Genomic DNA, 21,429 nt, shown 5'->3' with positions numbered 1-21,429 from the left:
ATGTTCTGGATTTGAGAACCTTGTTTCTGTTTATCGTTTAGCTAGGTTTGGGTATCAAAACTACTGGGTGAGGTTGGGAAATAGCCCTGAACATTCAAAACGGTGCATTCATTCATCCATTTCTCGCAGCTAGATATGATGAGCAATTGATGTATCGTGCAGGTAAACCAAGGAGACTCTTCTCAATAATGTGCACCATAATTTCCAAAAATTAGCATCATCACTGTTCAAAAGAGTTTAAACCAGCAACTAAGACTGTAAATCTATGTAATCTGTGGGCAGACATCCTCTCTACTCTTTAAGATTTAAAGCTTTCAATCCCTTATAACCTCTATAAATAAACCCAAACTGAATTGGTAATACACTAAGAGGAGGGTGATTTTTTTTTTACAGTCATAGACAACACAGACTGCTGGCTATTGCAGAGAATATTGGTTTGAGACACCGCACAGGCTTTATTTTTCATCAGTCACTTTAGTTAGTGAACCTGATGTACAGGTGGTTTTGTCAGCGTCACTAACTGGAGCCCAGTTCACTATTGGTGCAGCTGGTGTCTCAAGGCATGAGTGTCAAAGAACACCTTGTGTTTATTTCTAAAATGCTACAAAAAACTGCAGCATTTGATGTCCTCAAATTGAGGAGGATCTCTCACGGGAACAAAGGAGGAGGAGGAGGAGGACAAGGAGACGAGGCAACATGCAACCAAATCAGACAAACACTGAAGAGGCGGTTCAGTTATTAAAGCACCAGCCACAATTTCTGTTCTGCCACCTTCTTCTGATTCCCCCACTGAGGAGAAGATGAGCTAACATGCACCGCAACAGCATCAAAAAGGTTTTTAATCACACTCTGAGAGGTGTCAACTCATATCAGAGACATTCATCACTTCCCCCTGTGTTCTTTTGTAGATAAACATAACAATACAGAAAGTCATTACACAGGTGGAGAGATAAATCTTCAAAAAGATTTCCTCTTTCCTTGTCTCCATCAATTCTAAGCCAGGCACTGCAGTCATTTAGATTGGGCACTATCTACGTGTAGGGATTTTTGGCAAAGGCTTACAGAGAGCAGTGAGAAGACTGGAATTTAAAAAAAAAAAGATGTGATGGGAATTTTGAGTAAAGACCAAAGAAAAGTTGTTGTTTTTTTCTCGTGAGCCACGAATTTGATGGAGAAAAAATATATACAGAGTTGCGCTGCTGACCGACCGTGTCCTCTCCCTGCGTTAGACGTCTGTGCCCTGGGCAAGTGCGAGGAGAAAATGCAAGCAGATACAAACATGAAAAGTTGCAGTGTCTTTGCATCCTCCTCTCTTTCTCTTCCTGTATCTTTCTCCTTGCTATCACTCCTCCCTACACCACCTCAGGGGAGGTAAATGACTGTGCTGTGAAGGCAGAGTCAAGGCTGTTTGACCTTGATAGCAAACCTGCATTCCTAAATAAATATTCAGTGGCTGAGGAGCGATGGCACATGCCTTTAATGCTCCAGATAACAGGTTATGTACAAGGCCAATGCTTCAGTTTGGTGCCTAGTGCCACTATGGATTGCAAAGTTGAGCTCACAGGAATGATTCATTTATGGATTGAATAGCTGATCATCTGTAGATTCAAACAGACACACATTAAAGCTTTGCTTGATTTGATTGAATGTATACTTTTCATGTGCAATTAACAAGCACTCAACATGTGATGTAGTTTGAACTTACATCCCTTGATGTCCTTTAATTTGTAAATCACTAAAATCATGTTTTGATGTGTTTTTTCCTGTGAATTGTGTTTTAAAGATTACACAAAATAGTTTCAGTGTAATTAAAGAAAAGTGTAAAATCACTGGAAGCTGAAACTCAATCACTAGTAAAAAGTACAGTTCACAGTATCAGATGGTATCAAAGAAGAGGAAGCCCAGTATAACTGGAGCATTCACTGTGATGAGACAGTGGGATGTATGTTGGGATTGATTTGTATCATTACTTTTGCCATTTATTCTCCACCTTATTACCAACAAAGATGAAAATAAAAGATTCAAAGATATAAAGTGCTTTTAGTCTTTAAAATCCCAAATTTGCCCTGGTTTTTCCATAATAAAGATATACGGGAATGGGTGTCATGGTCCTGGGTCGTTGACCCAGCGTTTTGCGTTTTTTCTGATCTGTATTAGTTTAGGGTTAACCTGAAGCTTGGTGTATTGTCAGCCCTACCTGTGTCTGTCCTTGGTGCTCTGTTCATGTCCCCGTGTTGTGTTGTACATCAGTCTGTTTCATCAGTTTGCTGCATCTTGGGTCCTCCTTTTCCTCCACACCACACGGCTCCCTCCGCCAGCCGTGACAATGGGTGTAACCTGCTCAGTGGTTTTGGAGTCCAGCTTTAGTGGTTTAAATAAACATGTGAGCCAGAAGTGACTATATTTAGACAACATGCTGGAGAACAAAGATATGGTAGCTAAGGAACACTACCAAGCTTGAATAAGCTGCACTCACAAGATGTACACATGCAATAAACAGACAGACCGAGCATTACTACAAGCCAATTAGCTCTCTAAGTAACTGACCAATAAAATAGTAGAAAACACCAAAACTGGAGTGCAGTATTCTTGGATGGCATTTGTCAGATAAATCCATTAAAATGCTCGATAGAGCATCGACACCACTGCCATGTTTAAGACGCCAAGCTCATTGATGGGAATATCAGCGCTCACAACGTAAAAAAACGATGCTACTGCTGAGATTGAATTTACCAATGAGGAATAGAACAGGCTAGAACCCAGAACTTCCTTCCACAAACTAACACAATAAGTTAAAGTTAAAGTAATAAGTAAAGCTGTGAAAAGAATACCACGGCCTCCATCAAATAAACAAAAATGCCAAAACGAGCACCAGAGGGTTCTGGAAAGCTGCTTGGTCTTGGAGACAAGACCAAGCACACAGTCTGTTAAATAAAGGACAGAGCAATCATTAATCACTCCCACCTGGTGCACCTGAGAGAGAGAGAAAGATGAGGCTGGTACGGCGAGTAATAGTTTTAAAGAGGCTTTTGCCTTCAGTTTGGAGAATCTAGTCAACAACTATTAACTTTAAAAACATAAAAACAAATATAAACAGAACTTGTCAAAATTAATACTCGTGCAGAACAGACATTATCAAGAAATAAAAAATAAACCACCTTTCCAGCAGACTAATGGAGGAAGGATGTCATTAAGGCTTGCTAAGAGCGTTTCATAAACCTGTGCATGCGTGTGTGTGTGTGTGTGTGTGGTTGAAGTGATATTCAAAGTGGGTGTAGGATTACCTAGAAGCCCTACTTGTTAGCAAGTAGGGCTGATAGATGAGACATCATAATTTGTAATGATAGCAGTGAGCAGAGAACCTGCAGAGGTGGAGGCATGCTCTGGAACAATCATAGTCATATCATGTATGGTGCACTATGGCGGCACTAAACTATGGAGGCACTAAACTATGGAGGCACTAAGGTGGCTAAGAAAAATACAAGTGACAGAGCTGAAGATGTTAAAATTTTGATGGACAGGATTAGAAATGAGTCCATCAGAGGGACAGCTCAGGTTAGAGGGGAAGGCTGAGATGGTTTGGACCTGTGCAGGAGGGACAGTGGATATACTGGACAATGGAGATGGAGATGGAGCTGTCAGGCAGGAGGAAAAGAGGGAGACCACAAGGAAGACTCATGGATGTAATGAAGGACGACATGCAGAGGGCTGGTGTGTGAGTGGAGGACGCTGGGATAGGGTAAGATGGACTATAATATAAATGAATATAAATGGAATATAATGAAATACTGTTAGGAGATATAAACTATTTCTTTTTTTTCCCTTTGCGCCCTTCAGGCTAGTTACACTTGCCAGTTTCCATATGCCAAAAACAAGCAGTGCTACAAATACATTGGTATTTGTGGAGCTCCAGAAAGGGCTAAATTGTTTGTTTGCCTTAAACGCTAAAGAAAAATAGTACTACTAATGAGCAACCTAATTAGCTGAGCTTCTGTACCTCACAGGTAAATAATTAAGACTCACACATTTGTTTTCACATATCTACTGATGCAGGCTAGAGGAAGCAACACAGAGACAATTAAACCAAAAAATCCTCTGCCACCTGGACAATGACAGAGTCACTACTTATCTACTAAAGTTCAGCTCTATTTTTAAATGAATGAATGAATTTATTTTAATGAGTAGTAGTGACACTTAAAACATTAAACCTTTGAAACTTAGTTTCCTGTTAGGGAGAAAAAAACTGCTTCTCTGTTGTTTGATGATAGTTCAAATCCCCAAAAGACAAATTAATGAGGTACTTTATCAAATAATGTATGATTCTTTAAAAATACGTCTCGCTTTGTATTGCAAATGGAAGTAAAGTTATTTAAAGAAAAAAGTAGCTATTTTCTGCCCCAAGAAATAAAACAGCAGCTTCTACATTAACTAGAAATGATAGCAGCCATGAGCCAAACAATAGAGAAAATCCCAGCTAACAGCTGACATAAACATAGTGTCTGACAGAACAGCTTTTAAGGCTGAGGCCAGGACAGAGCCAAACGTGTATTTAAAGACACCTGAGCTGATTGGATGAAATACTTTAATAATTTTCGCACAGGTGTTCCGACCTGTTACCACACACAGTGGCAGCAGCATCCACCTGATGCGTGATGTGTGTAGAGATCTGACATTGTGTGATAAGCCAGTTGGATAAGCACCTGCAGAGCGGCCTCGGAGCACAGGCCGTGCTGCCGAGCAGCAGCCTCTGGGGATGAAACGGATCGGGGGAACATCCGACTGTAAATCAAAGCATTTTCTACTCTGCTTTTATTTTATTACACTTTTAATATGCACCAATATACCTGGATCCCAATAAAGCACCTTTGATTTTCTATCAGACTATGGATCTTTCCTCTGTGAACCCCATCACACATGACCGTGGAGCCACAATCGCACAAGATAACCTGAGAACAAGAAGGGCGAGTGAGCTAAGAACAGAGACAGTAGAAAGAGAGCGAGAGAGAGAGGGATACATTACACCTCACTCTATATCATTTCACCTGCAACATATCACACACCTGGGAATGCGTAATTCTTATTTTCAATAACTAGGTGAGGTAGGATGACAGATAAGATAGATTTTAGACTCCCAGAGGAAATTTGTCACAGGCGCATCTACTCAATGAATTAATATGAAAATACAGAGTGACACAGCCTTTATTGCTCACTGGCTCACACGCTGCTATTTTAACATTACCCATCAGTCAACATACAAATAACAACACGTTTGTTATAACAGTAACTGCACTCAAAGGGAATGCTACGCTTTCTGCTTTCCCAAGGCAAACAAGAACCACTGATGACAGTGTGCTTAGATGCTGTGAGACTGCAGTGATGCATCATATAGAAAGGAAAAAGTGCCAGTTAAATAAGAAAGAAATGAATAGATTTTCACACCTAAATATCTTAATGTCTGTGTGCCCCGTAAAGGCAAAGATATTGTAGCCTTGAGGTGACTGTTGTTATTTGGTGCTACATAAAAAAAATGAATTGGATTAACATAACATGCTAAAGACAAGATGCAACAATGCCTTGTCCCAACTCCATGAAAAATCAAAGCTGTGAGGAGCTGCAGTGAAGCCACTTAAAAGAGGTCAAAGCAGTCAAGAAATAAAGATGGAAAACATACTTGTATACGAAGATGATAGAAAATGATAGTTTGTTGATGAATCTGGTGACTGCAATTTTGTAACATTACCTGATGAAGTAAGTGATCCCCTTCACACTATGATGACTTCCACACAGCACCTCATAGCATTACCATTTACAAATGAAAGACTCCCACAGTTCAAGGGGACGATGGAATATTTCTGTGTTGCCTCCAAATTCCAGTCAAAAGTCATTAACTTGCACTTCTACAGCAACTCACAGTGCTGCTTTCTGACAAAAACATCACTTTTCATGCAGTGCCAGGAGCTTGGACTGTTTACTGTAGGTCCAAGCCACACGGGCCTACAGAGGAGTTGGAAACCTCCTGAAAACCAGTGGTGGTGAGGGAAAATTTGCAATCCCTGGCAGCTGGTGAGTGAAACTGACTGCATACTGTAGGTGTACAGAAACACAAGGCAGTTGTTTTGGTACTGAAAAATGCATCACAACTTCAAAGGGAAAGTTACAAATGTTGTAATGTGTGGTGTTTGGAGACCAGTAGGAGTCATCAGTCAAACTTTTGGTGACCAAAGTCCTCTGTTAGTTGTTATGGTCCTGAATGTATTCATCCAGGTTTAGTCCTTTTTCCTTGTACTCTTGCGTACTAGTAACCTTTCGGCCTCTGAGTGTCCGAGTAGGAAAAATGAAGGAAATGCAGAAGTGCTTTAAACCTGAATTCTATCTGAAGACCAGCAGATGGCAATAGTCTTGGTTGCCAAAAGTCATCTAATCTTACAGAAGTCTATGGAAAACAGCTTTCTAACTTGAGCTCTGTAAACACGTTCCTGGACAGTAACATTTTGGAGAGTTTGGACTCAGTCCCTCTTCCCTGTCAAAACAGAGATCCATCTACAATTTCACTGTACCCACCTCTCCCACCACATTCAGTTTTTGCAAACAAGATGTCAGAGGTGAAAATTCTCATCTCTTCAAAATGGGACTAGAAACCAGTAGCTATGTCCATCTATGACTTATGTGCTAGCTGACCAGCCTTAGCTTGCTTTCTAATGTACTTTCTTTCTGAGAAAAATACCTGAAGACAGCATCACTGTTCTGTCCTCATATGAACTTTGTGTTGAAATCGGTGTTGTACTGGGACCTTCGGTGACATTAGTGGAATCCATATCTAATCTAATGTTAGCTAGTGTTCTTCAGTGATGCCACTGACCAGAGTCACTGGAGCGATAAGCCAGTGAGGCTGAACGTCAAATCAATATGTTAGAGGATGAAAAAAGCCACATGGGCCTACTGTACTTTTAAGAACATTTATACATCAACCATAAAATGTAGCAATAAAATAATATAATGGACTTTTTTCAGGTCATTCCAGGTCACAATTAAAACTGCTCAGCTCCATCTTTCTTCCTAAGCAAATCAAACCAGTGTAAATCACTTCAGACACACCGTGACAGGACAGTTTTTCTTTTTATCTCAGCTCTTGGTCCCTGTGTCCTCGGCGGCTATCGATGGTCTTTGATGAGACCCCTGAGTGATTACAGCCGGGCTTCACCTCTGTGCCCCAAGCGCCCCACAACCTCGCCTAATTTGTTTTCTCGCCAAGCAATTAAAAATGCAGCATGAAGGAAAGGGCTGATCAATGATACCTGGCAGCCACAGAGGAAAAGGCTCAGGCTGTCCGGCCATCCATCTGTGGCCACCTGCTGTCCATTTATCTGTCCATCCACATAAGCACATAAGTTCCTTCTTTAATCTACCGTCACCCACTGCTGACCTTGGGATAAATAAGTGTTTGTCTTGCTACGTCTGTGCGTGTGGTTGACAGGTCAAGGTGGTAAAGTTGTTTGTGCAGGCTTGCGTGTATGTTCCTCTCTGGAGGTTAAGGCCACAGTGTGAAGCAAAGCACTCACATGTATTAACACACAGCTATACACACTCAATGGCATTGAGCACCTAGAGTGAAAGAAGTGTCTGTTTTATCAGCCAGAAAGGCCACCACAACAAACACACAAACAAAGTCCAATAGTCATAAAACATGGATTTCGTTTAGTTTACAAAATATGGATTGTAATGGGCATACAGGTCTACAGTTTACAACAGATAAAAACAAGTGATGGTAAATGTGAACACAGGCCTATTAACATTATTCATGGAATGCCTTTGAATTTAATCAAATAGTCAAAGGATTTTCAAAGAAAGAAAAAAGCTAAGAAGAAAAATGAAGATGTCCAGTTTTTAAATGAATGCATAAACTGAAAGACTGCATGACTGTGGAGTAACAGGTAATATACAGGTGTAATAGGAAGCCGCTGAGCTAGCGAACTGCCTCATCGCAAAATGCGTCTATTTCATGTATGAATTTCCATAGTTACTGTTTTTGCTCGTTGCCAAAAAGCAGCAGCGAGTGTGGGAGAAAAGCGAGCAGAAGCCCACCAAAAAGTGGACACCCACTTGGAGTTGGACGGCTTTAGATCAGCAGCAGTAACTGCTCCACAAAGGCAGAATTAAAAAGAAAAAAAAAACTGTTTGTGTGCTGTTGCAAAAAGGCTGAGTTTCTGATTGCCTTTCTAAATTCCAAATTCTTAAAAAAAATGTTTCTTGTGAAACATAATCCCACAAAATCAGAGACACAAGGTCAAGGCACAGGATGGCAAGAAAGAAGCAATCAGAAGAATTTTGATTTTCACATTTTTTTCTTACCTCTTATTTAAAGGTTTTAAGACAATTTGCCTGCGAGAAGTGTTTCATAACATGAAGATAGAACATCTACACTCCTTTATACAGCACAGATGTAGTTTGAGTACTGTTTAAGATGTAATCTAGAAGGACGACAGAAATGATGGAAAGCTAAACTGGAGCAATGATGACACTGTCCTATCCTGTGACCGGTCCTCTGTATTGCTGCCATTTAGAGAATCCAATTAGATAAGACCTCAAGCAAATGTCATCAAGACCAGCTGCTTGGAATCCCTCACTCTGGACAGATGGATCTACGTGAGCCACCTGCTGGGATGTTGTCTTTCTGTCTGTGTGTGTGTGGCAGGAGTATTATGTACCTTTGTGTACATCCATGTATTTGTGTTTTCATCTGTGTCATTAGCACAATTAACAGCTCATGTAGAAGAACTGAGACTGAAGGACTGAAGACTTCAGTGTGTCCCCCGAGTATGGTGATTACATTTGTGTTGATGAGCCAGATGCTGCACATGAAGCTAACTATGTTTGCTAAACGTGTGCTCTCTTCACATGATGGCAAATATCAAAATTGTATTACTTGGCTTCTAAATCAAGATGTTGTCACTCAGGATATCTGAAAGCCTGGATGCACTGCACAGGATACAGGATGAAAAAATGTACGGAGGGAATCCCTTAAATAATTGTTTTTAAATAATACATGACTTCTTTTTATTTCCATCAATCCATCCATCATATCTCTAAGGCTGATCCCAGACACTTTTCAGAGGAACCTCATTTCTGCTGCTTGTATCCCAAGCTTCATTGTTTTGGTCACTACCCAGAGCTCAGGACCAAAGGTGAACGTAGAAATGTAGATCAGCAGGTAAACTCTCTGTATCACCGTAGACGTAACACCATTACGTCTTACTAGGATGGTCAAAATACCCCCGAACTCCTAAAGAACACACAAGTTCATTATAAAAACAGAACTTTTTAAAACTGTAAAACTTAAAACGTCACAATTACTTCAATTGGAAGTAATATAGTTATGCTGCTGTCTCATCTAGCAAAGTTCTAAATGTGGGGCTGCTGTACTTTTAAGATCACGAATTCTCCAACTTTTAAAATATAACAATATCGGTGTCAGCTGGCTGGATAAGCAAATGTGTTTTATCATAGATTTAGATGAACAAAGGTGAACTCTGACCTGTGAGTCTGCCAGAGCCTACACAGAGACAGGGATCACATTTGGTTTTATATGATGTCAATGAAAGTCAGAGTGAATATTCAAAGGGTTTCCCAGCATGACCCTAGGGCAGTTAAAGCAGATATTTAAGCTGGTTTGGCACATCGGTCTAAAGGCAGCGTGTGCTTCGTGCGCTCCGAGAACATACAGGATGAATTTCTGTAGACTGAATCCCATTTGTCAGGAGAGCTAGATTCGCCAGAATGTCAACTTTGACAGTTATGACATCCACAAAAGGGTGCATAACCTGTTGTGTTTAATCTCTCTATAACATATTATTATTGGAATAGAGACATGGAATAATTTCATTATGGCTAAAAGTTCACGGTCATCTATTTCCTCACCATTGGGACCCATCTTCCTGGGCTTTCAATTAGTCGAGACCATTTCATGGTAATGCTGCCATGATAAGCAGCAAATGACCAGCTCAATTACGCTGCACACAAATGAAGCAGCAGTGGAACATTTTGAATTATGATGGGCAGTTACCTCTACACTCGTATAGCCTTTCAGCGACCTCTTCCTTTTGCTTTCATCTCTCTGTCTTCTCTCATTTGCTCTAATTATTCTTCACACTCTTTCCTTCTTTCTCTTTTTATTCCCTGATTTGAGTGGGAGTAATTAATTAAGACATGAGTCATAGGATGCAGGAATTATCCTTACTGGCAGCTTGTTAGAAATCACACTTCATTGTACAGGACCTGCTTAACTGTTGTTGAAAAAAAACCCCAACAACAATGCTGTCTTGGAAATGATGTGTGGATGGTCATGACCTCTAATGGGTCACAAGTATGTAATAAAGCAAACTGTGAAAGAGAAGAGATCCTTCTCCTTCTCTGTGAGGGTCAGCGGGAACTATCCCCTCATACACTGCAGCATCATGTGGCACACTATCTGCCTATTCCACACAGCCGAGAGGACCCAAGTTGCAAGTGTAGACGGTCCAGCTCATAACAGCAGAATATAAAAAGTGAGTGGTTGAGATAGCGTGCAGGATATCAGTTAGTACCCAACTCCTGATGGAAGATTGCTAAAAGTAGCTGAGAACAACAACGCTAAGGTGCTGTGGGACTTCAAGTTCAGGTAAGTACAAGTACACTGTAAGTGCCCTGTACTTTCTGGGGCGCTGTCCATGTTATGGAGTAACTAAAGTATAAGTACCCTGCACTTACAGTGTACTTGTTTCATTGTTTCTTGCAAAAACCTGACATGTTGCCTACAAATTGTACGCAAGTACACGGTATTTGTGCCTTATTTGTGGGTCGTGTTATAAAGTGTTACCCAAGTTTAACCAGACATAATGGTGGCTGACAAGGAACAGAAGAGCACAGGTGTGATAGATGTGATAGGAACATGCTCCTTGTTATCTAAAATATAACCGGATGGTGGCGTAAATTCTCGACCATCTCACACTTCTGTTTAATCAGTTTTCTGTTTGACATTTATTCAGCTGTATGAAAACCCTGGAGGAACCCTCCCGAGGGATTAATAAAGTTTTATTTAATCTAATCTAATAACTTTAATCTCAGCCAAACCGATTTACTCACGAACAAATAAAACACTGAAAAAGCCAAACAATAACAGTTTTAAGTTATCAAAGATACTTATATATCATGTTTAACCTGAGTAGCGAAAGACCGCGGGGGGTTGAAAACGATGTGCCAGGAGTTCACTGTTCTCGCCGGCTCAGATATTTGAAGTTTACACAGCTACATTCTCGCCTGAAAATATGCTAAAAGTTCATTTTGCACCAGAAAGAGAAATAAGATTAATATTAAAACTAAGTATGCCGCCATTGTTGGAAACTGGAATTGGCTGGCCGCGCTATGAATTCTGGATATGGTTTTTCAATTTTGTTGTCCGGGTGGAAAATCAGGAGAAATTCAGAATGGTGGCTCCGGGAGATTTTCGGGAGGGGCACTGAAATTCGGGATTCTCCCGGAAAAATCGGGAGGGTTGGCATGTATGCCAGCACTGCTCACAGAGCTTGAACAGACTTACCACACACGATAATAGTGGGTGTCAGAGGCACTTGCTCCAGTTGTACCTCATCTGCCAGACATGTATCTTCAACACAGAGAAGCATGGACTCCTCCTTCTCTTCAAAGTAGCTGAGCAGAAGCAGGACCATCTCTTTCACATCATCTGAGCAGCCACTCTGCGGTCCCCGCATCCTCTGAAGCCTTGCATAAGTCTGAAGGAACACCTTGCTTTTGCTGACAGCAACTGTGGTCAAGTAGTCCAGTAGCCTTTTCCCCTTCAAATCCAAATTTTGTGTGAATGTCTGTTTGAGGTCAATCCCAGTAAGTTCGTTGAAGTGGACAGACATGCCAAGTTCATCAAACCACTGGCCACTCCTCTCTAAGGCATTTGATACTTTTCCCCTGATTGACATGTTGACGCTGTGTGTAATAAGTGGACTTCATTAGACTTTTTACCTCTTCTGGATTGGCGTCAGCTTGCTGGAACATCACCTTGAGTTTTTCCATGTTTTGCTGTTGGCTCTCTGAAGTTTTTTCAAGAGGCAGAAATTCTACATCCCATTTAATGCACCCATATGTATCCTGCATTGCTGCTCTTTCTTCTAAAGAGATCTCGTCTGTGTGGTCTGAGTCAGTCTGATGTTTTCTTTTTCTTATTTTGGGTGTTGAAGTGCGCCTTACATTTTCAATTCTGTTCTGCAACAGTTTGATAAGGGTAAGGTAGCCTGCGCCAACAATATCACCCTCTATTACATCTTGCAGAGAATTGGGATATTTTGCCACCATTTTTTTTGCAATGTCAATTGAATGTTTTCTACCTACATGAGGGCATTTTTCCATCATTTCAGTCACAACAATCCGGACCATTTGCCTCCTCAGTTTTGGGCGAGGCCTTTTCCTCCTCTCAAGAAAGAGCATCACTTCTGCAGGAAGTTTACTCCATAGAATTTCAAAGTTGTCATCCCAATGTGTGTCACATCCTGGGCTGCTGGAGGAGGTCGATGATAGACTTTGGGGTGAAACAGAGAGCAATGACAACGACTGGGTGGGTGAGGCTTGCAGAGGTGATAGCGAGCTGTTCTCTGGAGTTTGGGCAAAAACACAATTATGATTCACACTGTATGTCTGTCCATGACCATCTCTACTTTTGATTTTGAATAGTTGTCTGTTGTTTTCACTTACATTTCTGTTTCCAAGCAGAAATAAGCTTTCTTGCTTGTACAGGTCTCAATGCTGTCATCAAATCTGCCTCCGTTACCAAGCCTAGATCATCACTTGTCTCAACTCCAATGGACTGCAAGTGCTCTTCCAGGATGTTTTTGTTCACCGCTTGAAGCTCTGGTAGGACTTCCGTGATGGCGACATAGGAAGGCACTGAAGAAGAAATGCCACCTCCAAACAAAATAGAAAATCACATACAGTTCATACACTTAATGGAGCAGGGTATGGATCAGGTAACACTTATATTAATGTTAAACTATTAGTTGGACATTATTTTGCCACAATACTATGCTTTAGTGGAATGACTCTGTATTCTTGAAGAATGTATGATACCAAAGGATAGAAATCAGGCAGGTCATTATTGTTGATACACTGTAACCCAAGACTGTCCTTTGTCACAGAATACAGATGGTATTCAGAGAGTAAGATGCCTTTGTGGATATCCATTAGAACATACACAGATGAGTCATTTTGAATCAAGATGAGTAGAAGTTCACCAAACTCCATACACTCGTCATTTCTGTACACAAGAAACTGTCCCTTTTTATATGCAGTGCCTTTGTACTGAATGTCTGTGGTAACTGTGGTACTGCTTTCTGAAAAAGCTAACTCCCTGACTGCATGCTGAATAGTGTGACTGTAGAGGTTGGGATAAAACACACAGCTCTCCTTCACTTGCAGCAGTTCACGGCATTCTTGCCCTGCTAAAAGATAAGCCTGATACATCTGATGACGTGTTGACAAAGTTTGACAAATATTTTTGAAGCTTTTCAAGTGTCTGGCACATCTTTTGAAGTAACTGTGTTTACATTCAAACCTAAGCATCCATAACCTCATCAATGGACCAAATTTCAACAACAGTGCTGAATAATGGCGCAAATAGTGGTGCTTGGGTTTTAGTTTAATTCCCCCCCCCCCCCAACAGCCCTTTTGAATGTCTCCCTAGTATGGCCACAACACCTCAGTCTTGGAGCACTTTTTTGCCACATGTATCGCAAACCAGGTCTCAGCTGTTTGTGGAGGTAAAATAAGTCCGCACATGACTCCGATTATGCTCAGCCATTGCTGTGAGTGCGCACGCCAAGCGGCTGCAAGACATTTATACAGCCGTATTTCGCACATGACTACGAAAGACGGAAGAGGAAGTAGTTCCTTTGAATGTAGACAATCCGAATGTTATAGTTTCTTTCCACTGTGTTCCTATTAATGATAAACTACAAATTTATCCTAAATTACTAAAATATCGACATTTTAATTGGAGAATCGATTCTAGAACATAAATGATTGGTATTGGAGGAATCGATATTTCAGGATCGATCTGCACATCACTAGCCTACAGTAGCTTACAGCTCTGTGGAGAGGAGGCACCATAGAAATCCTATGGGAGGCACTGTAAGTTTGTTTAGCTTGTAATAATGAGACATTGCTAACCTAACGCAAAACAGTAGTCTAGTCTAAGTATCACACTGCAATTAAAAGAAACATAAAGAATACAAGCATTATGACAGAAGCATTACTTAGTCGTTAAATAATAATTTCTTATTGGTTACCCTACAATAGGCTGCAAATAGCCCGAATGATTTAAGAAAAAAACATGATGTAAACAATTTTAATTGTATATTTTTATTAGCCTATAAATGGAGAGGCAACCTCTCAGGTTCACAATGACATCTTCTGTGAAAACATTTTTATTAGTCCTATCCATGATTTGCATCATTTCATGAATCATGTTAAAAGTAGGCCCAGTTACATCCATGCATAAGTTGTAAAGTGACTTACATATAATTCTTGTATTTTTAAAAACAACTGACTAAAACTATAATTTTTATAATATTTGCATGTCAAATTAACATAATTGTTTTGTTATGAGTATTAAAGTATTTCACTGTTTTTTTCAATATTTGTAGTTTTAACAAATAAATTTGATTATAATCACACATTGATGTTGTAAATATAACAAAAACATTCTGTTTAATAGTTTACAAAAGTCCACTGTGATTGAAGCAGAAACATTGTGTTTTTGAGTTTACTATACTTTTCTGTAGGGATTTTACATGGTTTTTATGTCAAATTCACTGCCATTTCTTACAGTGTAGAGCACAGGTCAGGAAACGAGACACAGGCGCAGACGATCTGGAATCATGGGAAGATAGAAGGAAGCAAAGCTCAACGCAAGACTCCAAAGAAACCATCTGACAAATTACAATAAGAACCCAGAAAAATCATAATTAAGCATGAATACAAAAAAAGTCAGAGGCAAGGAAACACCATAGGACAAAGGCACAAATAAAAGACGAGGCAGAGGAAAGAACAGATAGGAAAACAGTGAGAGGAGCTACACATAATAAAACAGAAAATGAAGCTGAAAACGAAAGATTCAGAACAAACATTAAAACCAGAATCCATCTCAACAGGCATTCAAGGTCCAAGAACACAATAAAACACAGTACGCACTGGAAATATGAAGGAAAGTAAACAGAACTCCAAAACTCTGGGTACGAATCAGACTCAGACCCACATTCTTATTGTTTATCTTCTGCACTTACTTCCAATATCATTTGTAAATATAATAAACTTCTGTTCAGCTCAAAGAAACTGATGAACCCTGCAAAACAATAGCAACCAAAATGTTTATTTCTCTGAATTCAACCTGAAATCAACCTGAAATTTATTCACCTTTGTTTCATTTAGAACATTCATCAAAACAAAGCCAAAAAAAGAATGTGCTTTAAAACAGAGAAAAAACATCACCATAAGGCTCGCATTATGTCTGATAGAGATGCACCGATGGCTTCTATATCGCTCTAGATTAGAAAAGCCTCTGTTCTCATGACTATATATATATATATATATATATATATATATATATATATATATATATATACATAATGCATGAGTTAACATACAGTGTTCTTCAGCAGCATTCTTTAGAAATTGCTTAAACCTTTAATATGATGCTTGTTCTGCTGTTGATCAAGGATGTTAAGTTTATCTAACTGTTGCACTCAGATTAAGTCACACTGGATACAGATTTTACACGAAATGTAAATGCAAGGAAAAAGTGAGGACCAACCTGACACACGTTTAGCATTTAAAGTGCTGTACGTCCTTTGATGTAGCTTCCTAACTATGGTAATACTTTTTATTTTCCAGCAGGGAGAAATCATGACAGCTGTTCTTCACTGACTCAGCTGAGGCACATCAAAGGCTCTTTATACACCAAGAAGAGGATATCACCACGTCCTCAGGAGGTAACCCCAAATGAATGAAGCCACTATAAAGCGGGATTTAAAATTTTATTTTTTTAAAGATTTATTTTGTATATCACTTGGATACTTGCCTTAAGTATGAGTCAAGAGTGAATTTACTAAAGAGGTGATTATGAAAGTGGGAGGATTCCTGTAAAGTTTTATGCACATATTTGCCTTATCCGACAATTAAATTTGCCAACGTAATGCAAATGTTAATAGGAAATGTAAAGTTACACTTTTGAAAACATCCATCAATTACAATTATTATAAACACTCTCTACTTTTAAGCTTGGGATTACATTTTCCTTTTGGAGAAAGCTTAAAGTTAGGTTGGGATCAGCTGACCCTGACCATGCTGCAATAGACCTAGACTGCTGTGGGAATTCCAATGTTGCACTGTTTCTTCTTCACTCACGTCTTTTCACAGCCCATGCATTTATACACAACTCTGCATTTAATCACTGGTTATTATTATCCTCTGGCTCTCTGCCACAGTGATTCTTTTGCCTTGTCTTCCCTCTCTCCCCTCCACCCGGTGGCAGATGGCCACCCTTGCCTGAGCCTGGTCCTGCTGGAGGTTTCTGTCTTTTAAAGGGAGTTTTTTCCCCACTCTCACCAAGTGCTTGCTCATTGGGGGGTCATCTGATTGTTGGAGTTTTCTCAGTTTTCTTTGTATTATTGTAGGTTCTTTACCTTTAAATACAAATCAAAAACAATGCTGGAGGTGAGCGTTGTTGTGATTTGGTGTTATATAAATAAAATTGGACTGGATTATTGCACCGTCTTGACTAAGTACATTTTAAGTTATACATGTTGCATATGGCAAAACTAAGATAATATACTCATAATATACAAAGTGTGAGGAAAAAATGTGAGAAATTGACTCTCATGTTCAGGAGCATAGCGTGGCAGTCTGCCCCGTTCTCCGTGCAGCTGCTATTTTTAGATTTCTCACTTGAATGTTCCCTTGCATGTGTGCCTCTGAGATGTGTGCTGGATCTCTTCCACTGTGTCAAATGGCGACCCTTCAACTTGATTTTCATTTTTCGTGAAGTGGACAAAGTTGCTGGGAGGCAAATCTGATGAGTGGTCCAGGTGGTGAGCAAAGATTGTTTGTATGGCCAAAAAAACTCCTGCATTTTAGATGCGCTCTTAGCTGGCACGAGATGACAGGTTGGCATGCACCGCAGGTCAGAGCTGTTCCTCTGAATGTCCTTCCTCATGTGCCTCAGGTCAGTACAGTAGAGGCTATCCTGGGGGATGACTTTATGGTGAATAGTATGATGAATATTGAGAAAAATGACAAATTCTCTCCCAGCACATGAAATTCCAATCAGTTTCAGTTGGAAGCACAAGTTGCCTTTGCTGTCTGTGCAAGTTTTTGGTCTGTAGTGAAATCTCAGCACACACTGTATAAGTGATCAAAACAGGACTTCCAGGGAGAGATATAAAATTTGCAGCCATGCTGGAAGCTCCCTGCACATGGAACAAAAGCTCACGCTGCATGGGATCTACATAATCCAAATCAGATATGGCTTTTGACTCTTTTGGGCCTTTTCTCTGAGCCTTTTGAATACAAGCAGCATATGAAATGTTATAGCAGTAACATTAAATTATAGTGTGTAGGTATGAGCAGGTTGAAGTGATGGTTTCTCCAACTGTGTTGGAGTTTTCTGAAGGAAACCCTAAGATTTCACATGGAGCCCAGATGATTTACCAAATGAAGACACTCACATCATTGTGTGAAGTGCACAGTGCACAATACTCAAGTTCCTGATGCCTCTGAGAGAGAACATTATAATTAGAATCAGAATAACTTTATTGTCCTCGTCAGAGTAATTGTCATAATAAAAACATTGATAACAATCAGGACACATACAAACGTATATACAAATGAAACGTCAATACAATTATAGACATGCAAAACAGCATCGTATTATTCTGTATATTAGCTCAGCGGTCCCCAACCTTTTTTGCACCACGACCGGTTTATGTCCGACAACATTTTCACGGACCGGCCTTTAAGGTGTTGCGGATAAATACAGCAAAATAAAACCAGTAGCGGTACCAAAAAATTTTTGGTACCAGGGAAACAGAGTTGACGATAAAAACTGATAAAAACCCTGAACAACATAAATTTCACACCCGAGCCTCAACTATCACGGCCCTGTAACAAAGACTCCGGTCCATGGCCCGGGGGTTGGGGACCTCTGTATTAACTGAATTTGGCACAAACTGCCCCTTATATAACTCTTTAATAGACAGAGACATTTTACGACCTGGTGCTCAAAATCAGAATAAAGCGTGTGTGACAGCAGACTGAGCTTCCATTCAGGCAACAGTGTGATGCAGCTTACCTCAGGGGTGCCCAACTCCAGTCCTCGAGAGCTACTGTCCTGCAGCTTTTAGATGCATCCTTGTTCCGACATACGTCAATCAAATGAATGGCTTGTTACCAGGCCTTTGCTAAACTTGATGGCATGCTGAAGAGGTAATCCCATCATTTGATTCAGCTGTGTTAGAGTAGGGATGCATCTAAAAGCTGCAGGACAGTAGCACTTGAGGACTGGAGCTGGACACCCCTGGTTTACCTAATGAGGCTTGTTGTCAACCAGTGACTTTTCCAGCAGCTCTGATCAAAGTTACTATAGTTAACTAAAATAAACCAATGCAAACTAAACTAGATTTGAGTGCAAAACCATGAAAAGTAATTCAAGTAATAAAGAAAACTTTACAGATACTTACTTTATTTAATTCTTGTTGATGTGGCTAAAAATGTATCAAGACTGAGAGAATCTAAACGAAAAACCCTGAAACTATCTGATGTTTGCGCTCCATCTGCATGGTTTTCCTCAAGCAATTTAAATGCTGAGTCAAACTGTCACTATACATTTACTCAGGCTCGGTGCCGCTCGCTCTGCTTCCATCTTGAGCAGCTTGGTCACAAATCTTTCTCTTCAGCATCGTGGCCTCTGCTGTTCACCCCGTGTAGACTCTATCAATAATAGACTTGACCTTTTGTTTGAGCAATTAACCTCGACTATCACCTCTCATTTGATGTTTATCGACTCACTAGCAAAATGCAGTCTTGGGAAACATACAGGGAATTATTGAAATTAATCTGGAGCATGAGCGGAGCTGTGATCTGTCGTCAGCTGAAGGTCGAGTGAACTGGTTGAGCGCCGTATCCATTTCATGTAATTAGGCATGCATTGATTGGCTGCATTGACAAGCTTACAGTAACTACTGGAGCTAAATTAAAGAGGTTAATTAACATGAAGAGATTTTAGCATATGCCAATATGTAATGATGTGAAAAAAGCTGAGGTGTAGCAGTTGATTTTATGGTCACCGTGCTTTCTACTTCATCAGTTTGTGCAGCTCACTCCCTTTTCTTCTTGCATTTTTACACCTGCATCTCACTTTCCCCTTCTCCATCTTCCTTGAGTGTGTTACCATCTTTGCATCCTTGTATCCTGGCATGCTTATTCATCTTCCTTTAAAAAGAAGCCACGTTGCCCCAATTAGATGGACAATTTAATCTGATGTGAAGCGAGGACATTGGTGGTTTCTACAGAGATTGCATCCTTAATCAGTTTTTTTAGACGCGCCAGTAAAAAAATCATATTTTTTTTCTCTCCCCCGAGGCAGTGGCAGCTAAACAGGACACAGAGTACTATGTGCCATCCCGGTTTAATTTCAGCAAACACCATTTAGGCTGTGTAAGTGTGATTGCTGCTGTCAGTCACCTCTAAGCTGGTTGAAGGGAAAAAAGTTGCGGAAAAAAGTCCTGAAACAGTCACATTTATCTTTATTCAGTAATGTTCTCAGTGCACTTAGTCCTGCACAAAAGACCGGTGCACTGTGAATCATAACATTTTAATACAGAGACTACTAAAGGAAATGTGCGGCAATTGTTAGAGTTGTATCTATTTGACGGATTTCAACTTGTGCATGTAAATAAGTAGTCTTAAGTTAGTCACAGAGTTATTATTATTATTATTATTGTTATGTTGTGCTATTAGAAAACACTGCTGTTGTGATTTGCCACTATATAAACAAAATTTAATTGAATTGCATACGTTTTCATTGCTATGCAGATGATACCCATCTATATATGTCTATACGTGAAATCAGATAGCACAAATCATTTAAATTACAGGCATGTTTTAAAGACGTAAAGGTCTCAATGTCCCATAATTTCCTTCAATTAAATTCAGACAAAACTGAGGTTTTTGTACTGGCCTGGAAAATCTTAGGAACGTCGTTTTTGACCAGGTTATGTCCTTCTGATTGATTGATTGATTGAATCTTTATTTTGAACATGTTGAAAAAGTATAAAAAAAAAAAAATAAAAAAAAAAATAGAATTAAAAGAGACAAATGAACAAAGCAAACAAAAGGAGCAACCACAACTCCAAATAACGTCCATGTTCAAAAAGGAGCAGGAAGAAGCATAAGCTTATTTAATCCCACCCCTTTTCCACTACCTAGTATCAATAGACTACAGAAATACCTCCTTGCAATTACATTATATGTTATGTGTAATTTTTTTTTTTTAAATATATACACATATATGTTTCTATCTATCCATACATACGTATATACACACATACGCACATATACACATTTTCAATAACCCCATTAACACCTCAAGGATACACAACCTACAAATATATATATATATACCCATACCAACAAACCCGTGCACGCACACACATGAAAATATTAGACAAGAACACCCTATCAAATCTCTACCTTTTCCCTGTACCCTGTAAAAACCATATCCTTAAACCGCTTTTTAAACTGCGCCATGCTTGGACATTGCTTCATATCTTTACTTAGTCTGTTCCACAGCTTCACTCCACACACAGAGATGCAAAAACTTTTTAATGTTGTACGGATACGAGGATGTTTTAAATTTAATTCCCCCCTCAAATTGTATCCCCGTTCCCTTTTAGAAAACATTTTTAGAATATTGTCAGGAAGCAGGTTATTTATTGCTTTATATATAATTTGTGCAGTGAGAAAATGAACCAGATCTGTGAATTTTAGAATTTTTGATTTTAAGAATAGTGGATTTGTATGATCTCTGTAACCAGTTTTATGGATTATCCTTATGGCCCTTTTTTGTAATATAAAGATTGATGATAGCGAACATTTGTAAGTATTGCCCCAAACCTCTGCACAGTAATTCAAATACGGTGCAATCAGGGAACAATAGAGAATGTGGAGTGATTTGTGGTCCAGAATGTGTTTTACTTTACTCAAGATTGAGACACTTCTTGAAATTTTGTTATGTATATGATGCATATATTAAATGCTCTTCATTAAGCATTGGTTTCATCTCCATCATGTCTGATCCTATTAATAGCCCGCCCTCATCCACCCACCTTTTTGTCAAGT

General features: G+C 39.6%; 1 protein-coding gene across 1 annotated transcript in view; it reads right to left on the bottom strand.

The window, feature by feature from the left end:
* Positions 1 to 11,570: 11,570 nt before the first annotated feature.
* Positions 11,571 to 21,429, bottom strand: part of LOC121814947 — a 53,211-nt gene continuing 43,352 nt past the window's right edge. Inside the window, exons 3-4 of the mRNA XM_042223201.1 lie at positions 12,731 to 12,945; positions 11,571 to 12,633 (exon numbers count right to left, since the gene is read on the bottom strand). Coding sequence (XP_042079135.1) covers positions 11,911 to 12,633; positions 12,731 to 12,945 — 938 coding nt within the window. The 3' untranslated portion in view covers positions 11,571 to 11,910. The remainder of the gene's footprint in view (positions 12,634 to 12,730; positions 12,946 to 21,429) is intronic.

This window comes from Haplochromis burtoni, unplaced genomic scaffold (assembly GCF_018398535.1).
Source record: "Haplochromis burtoni strain Fernald_Lab_line unplaced genomic scaffold, NCSU_Asbu1 Contig_105, whole genome shotgun sequence".
Taxonomy (NCBI): Eukaryota; Metazoa; Chordata; class Actinopteri; order Cichliformes; family Cichlidae; genus Haplochromis; species Haplochromis burtoni.
This window is presented reverse-complemented; position numbering and strand designations above follow the sequence as displayed.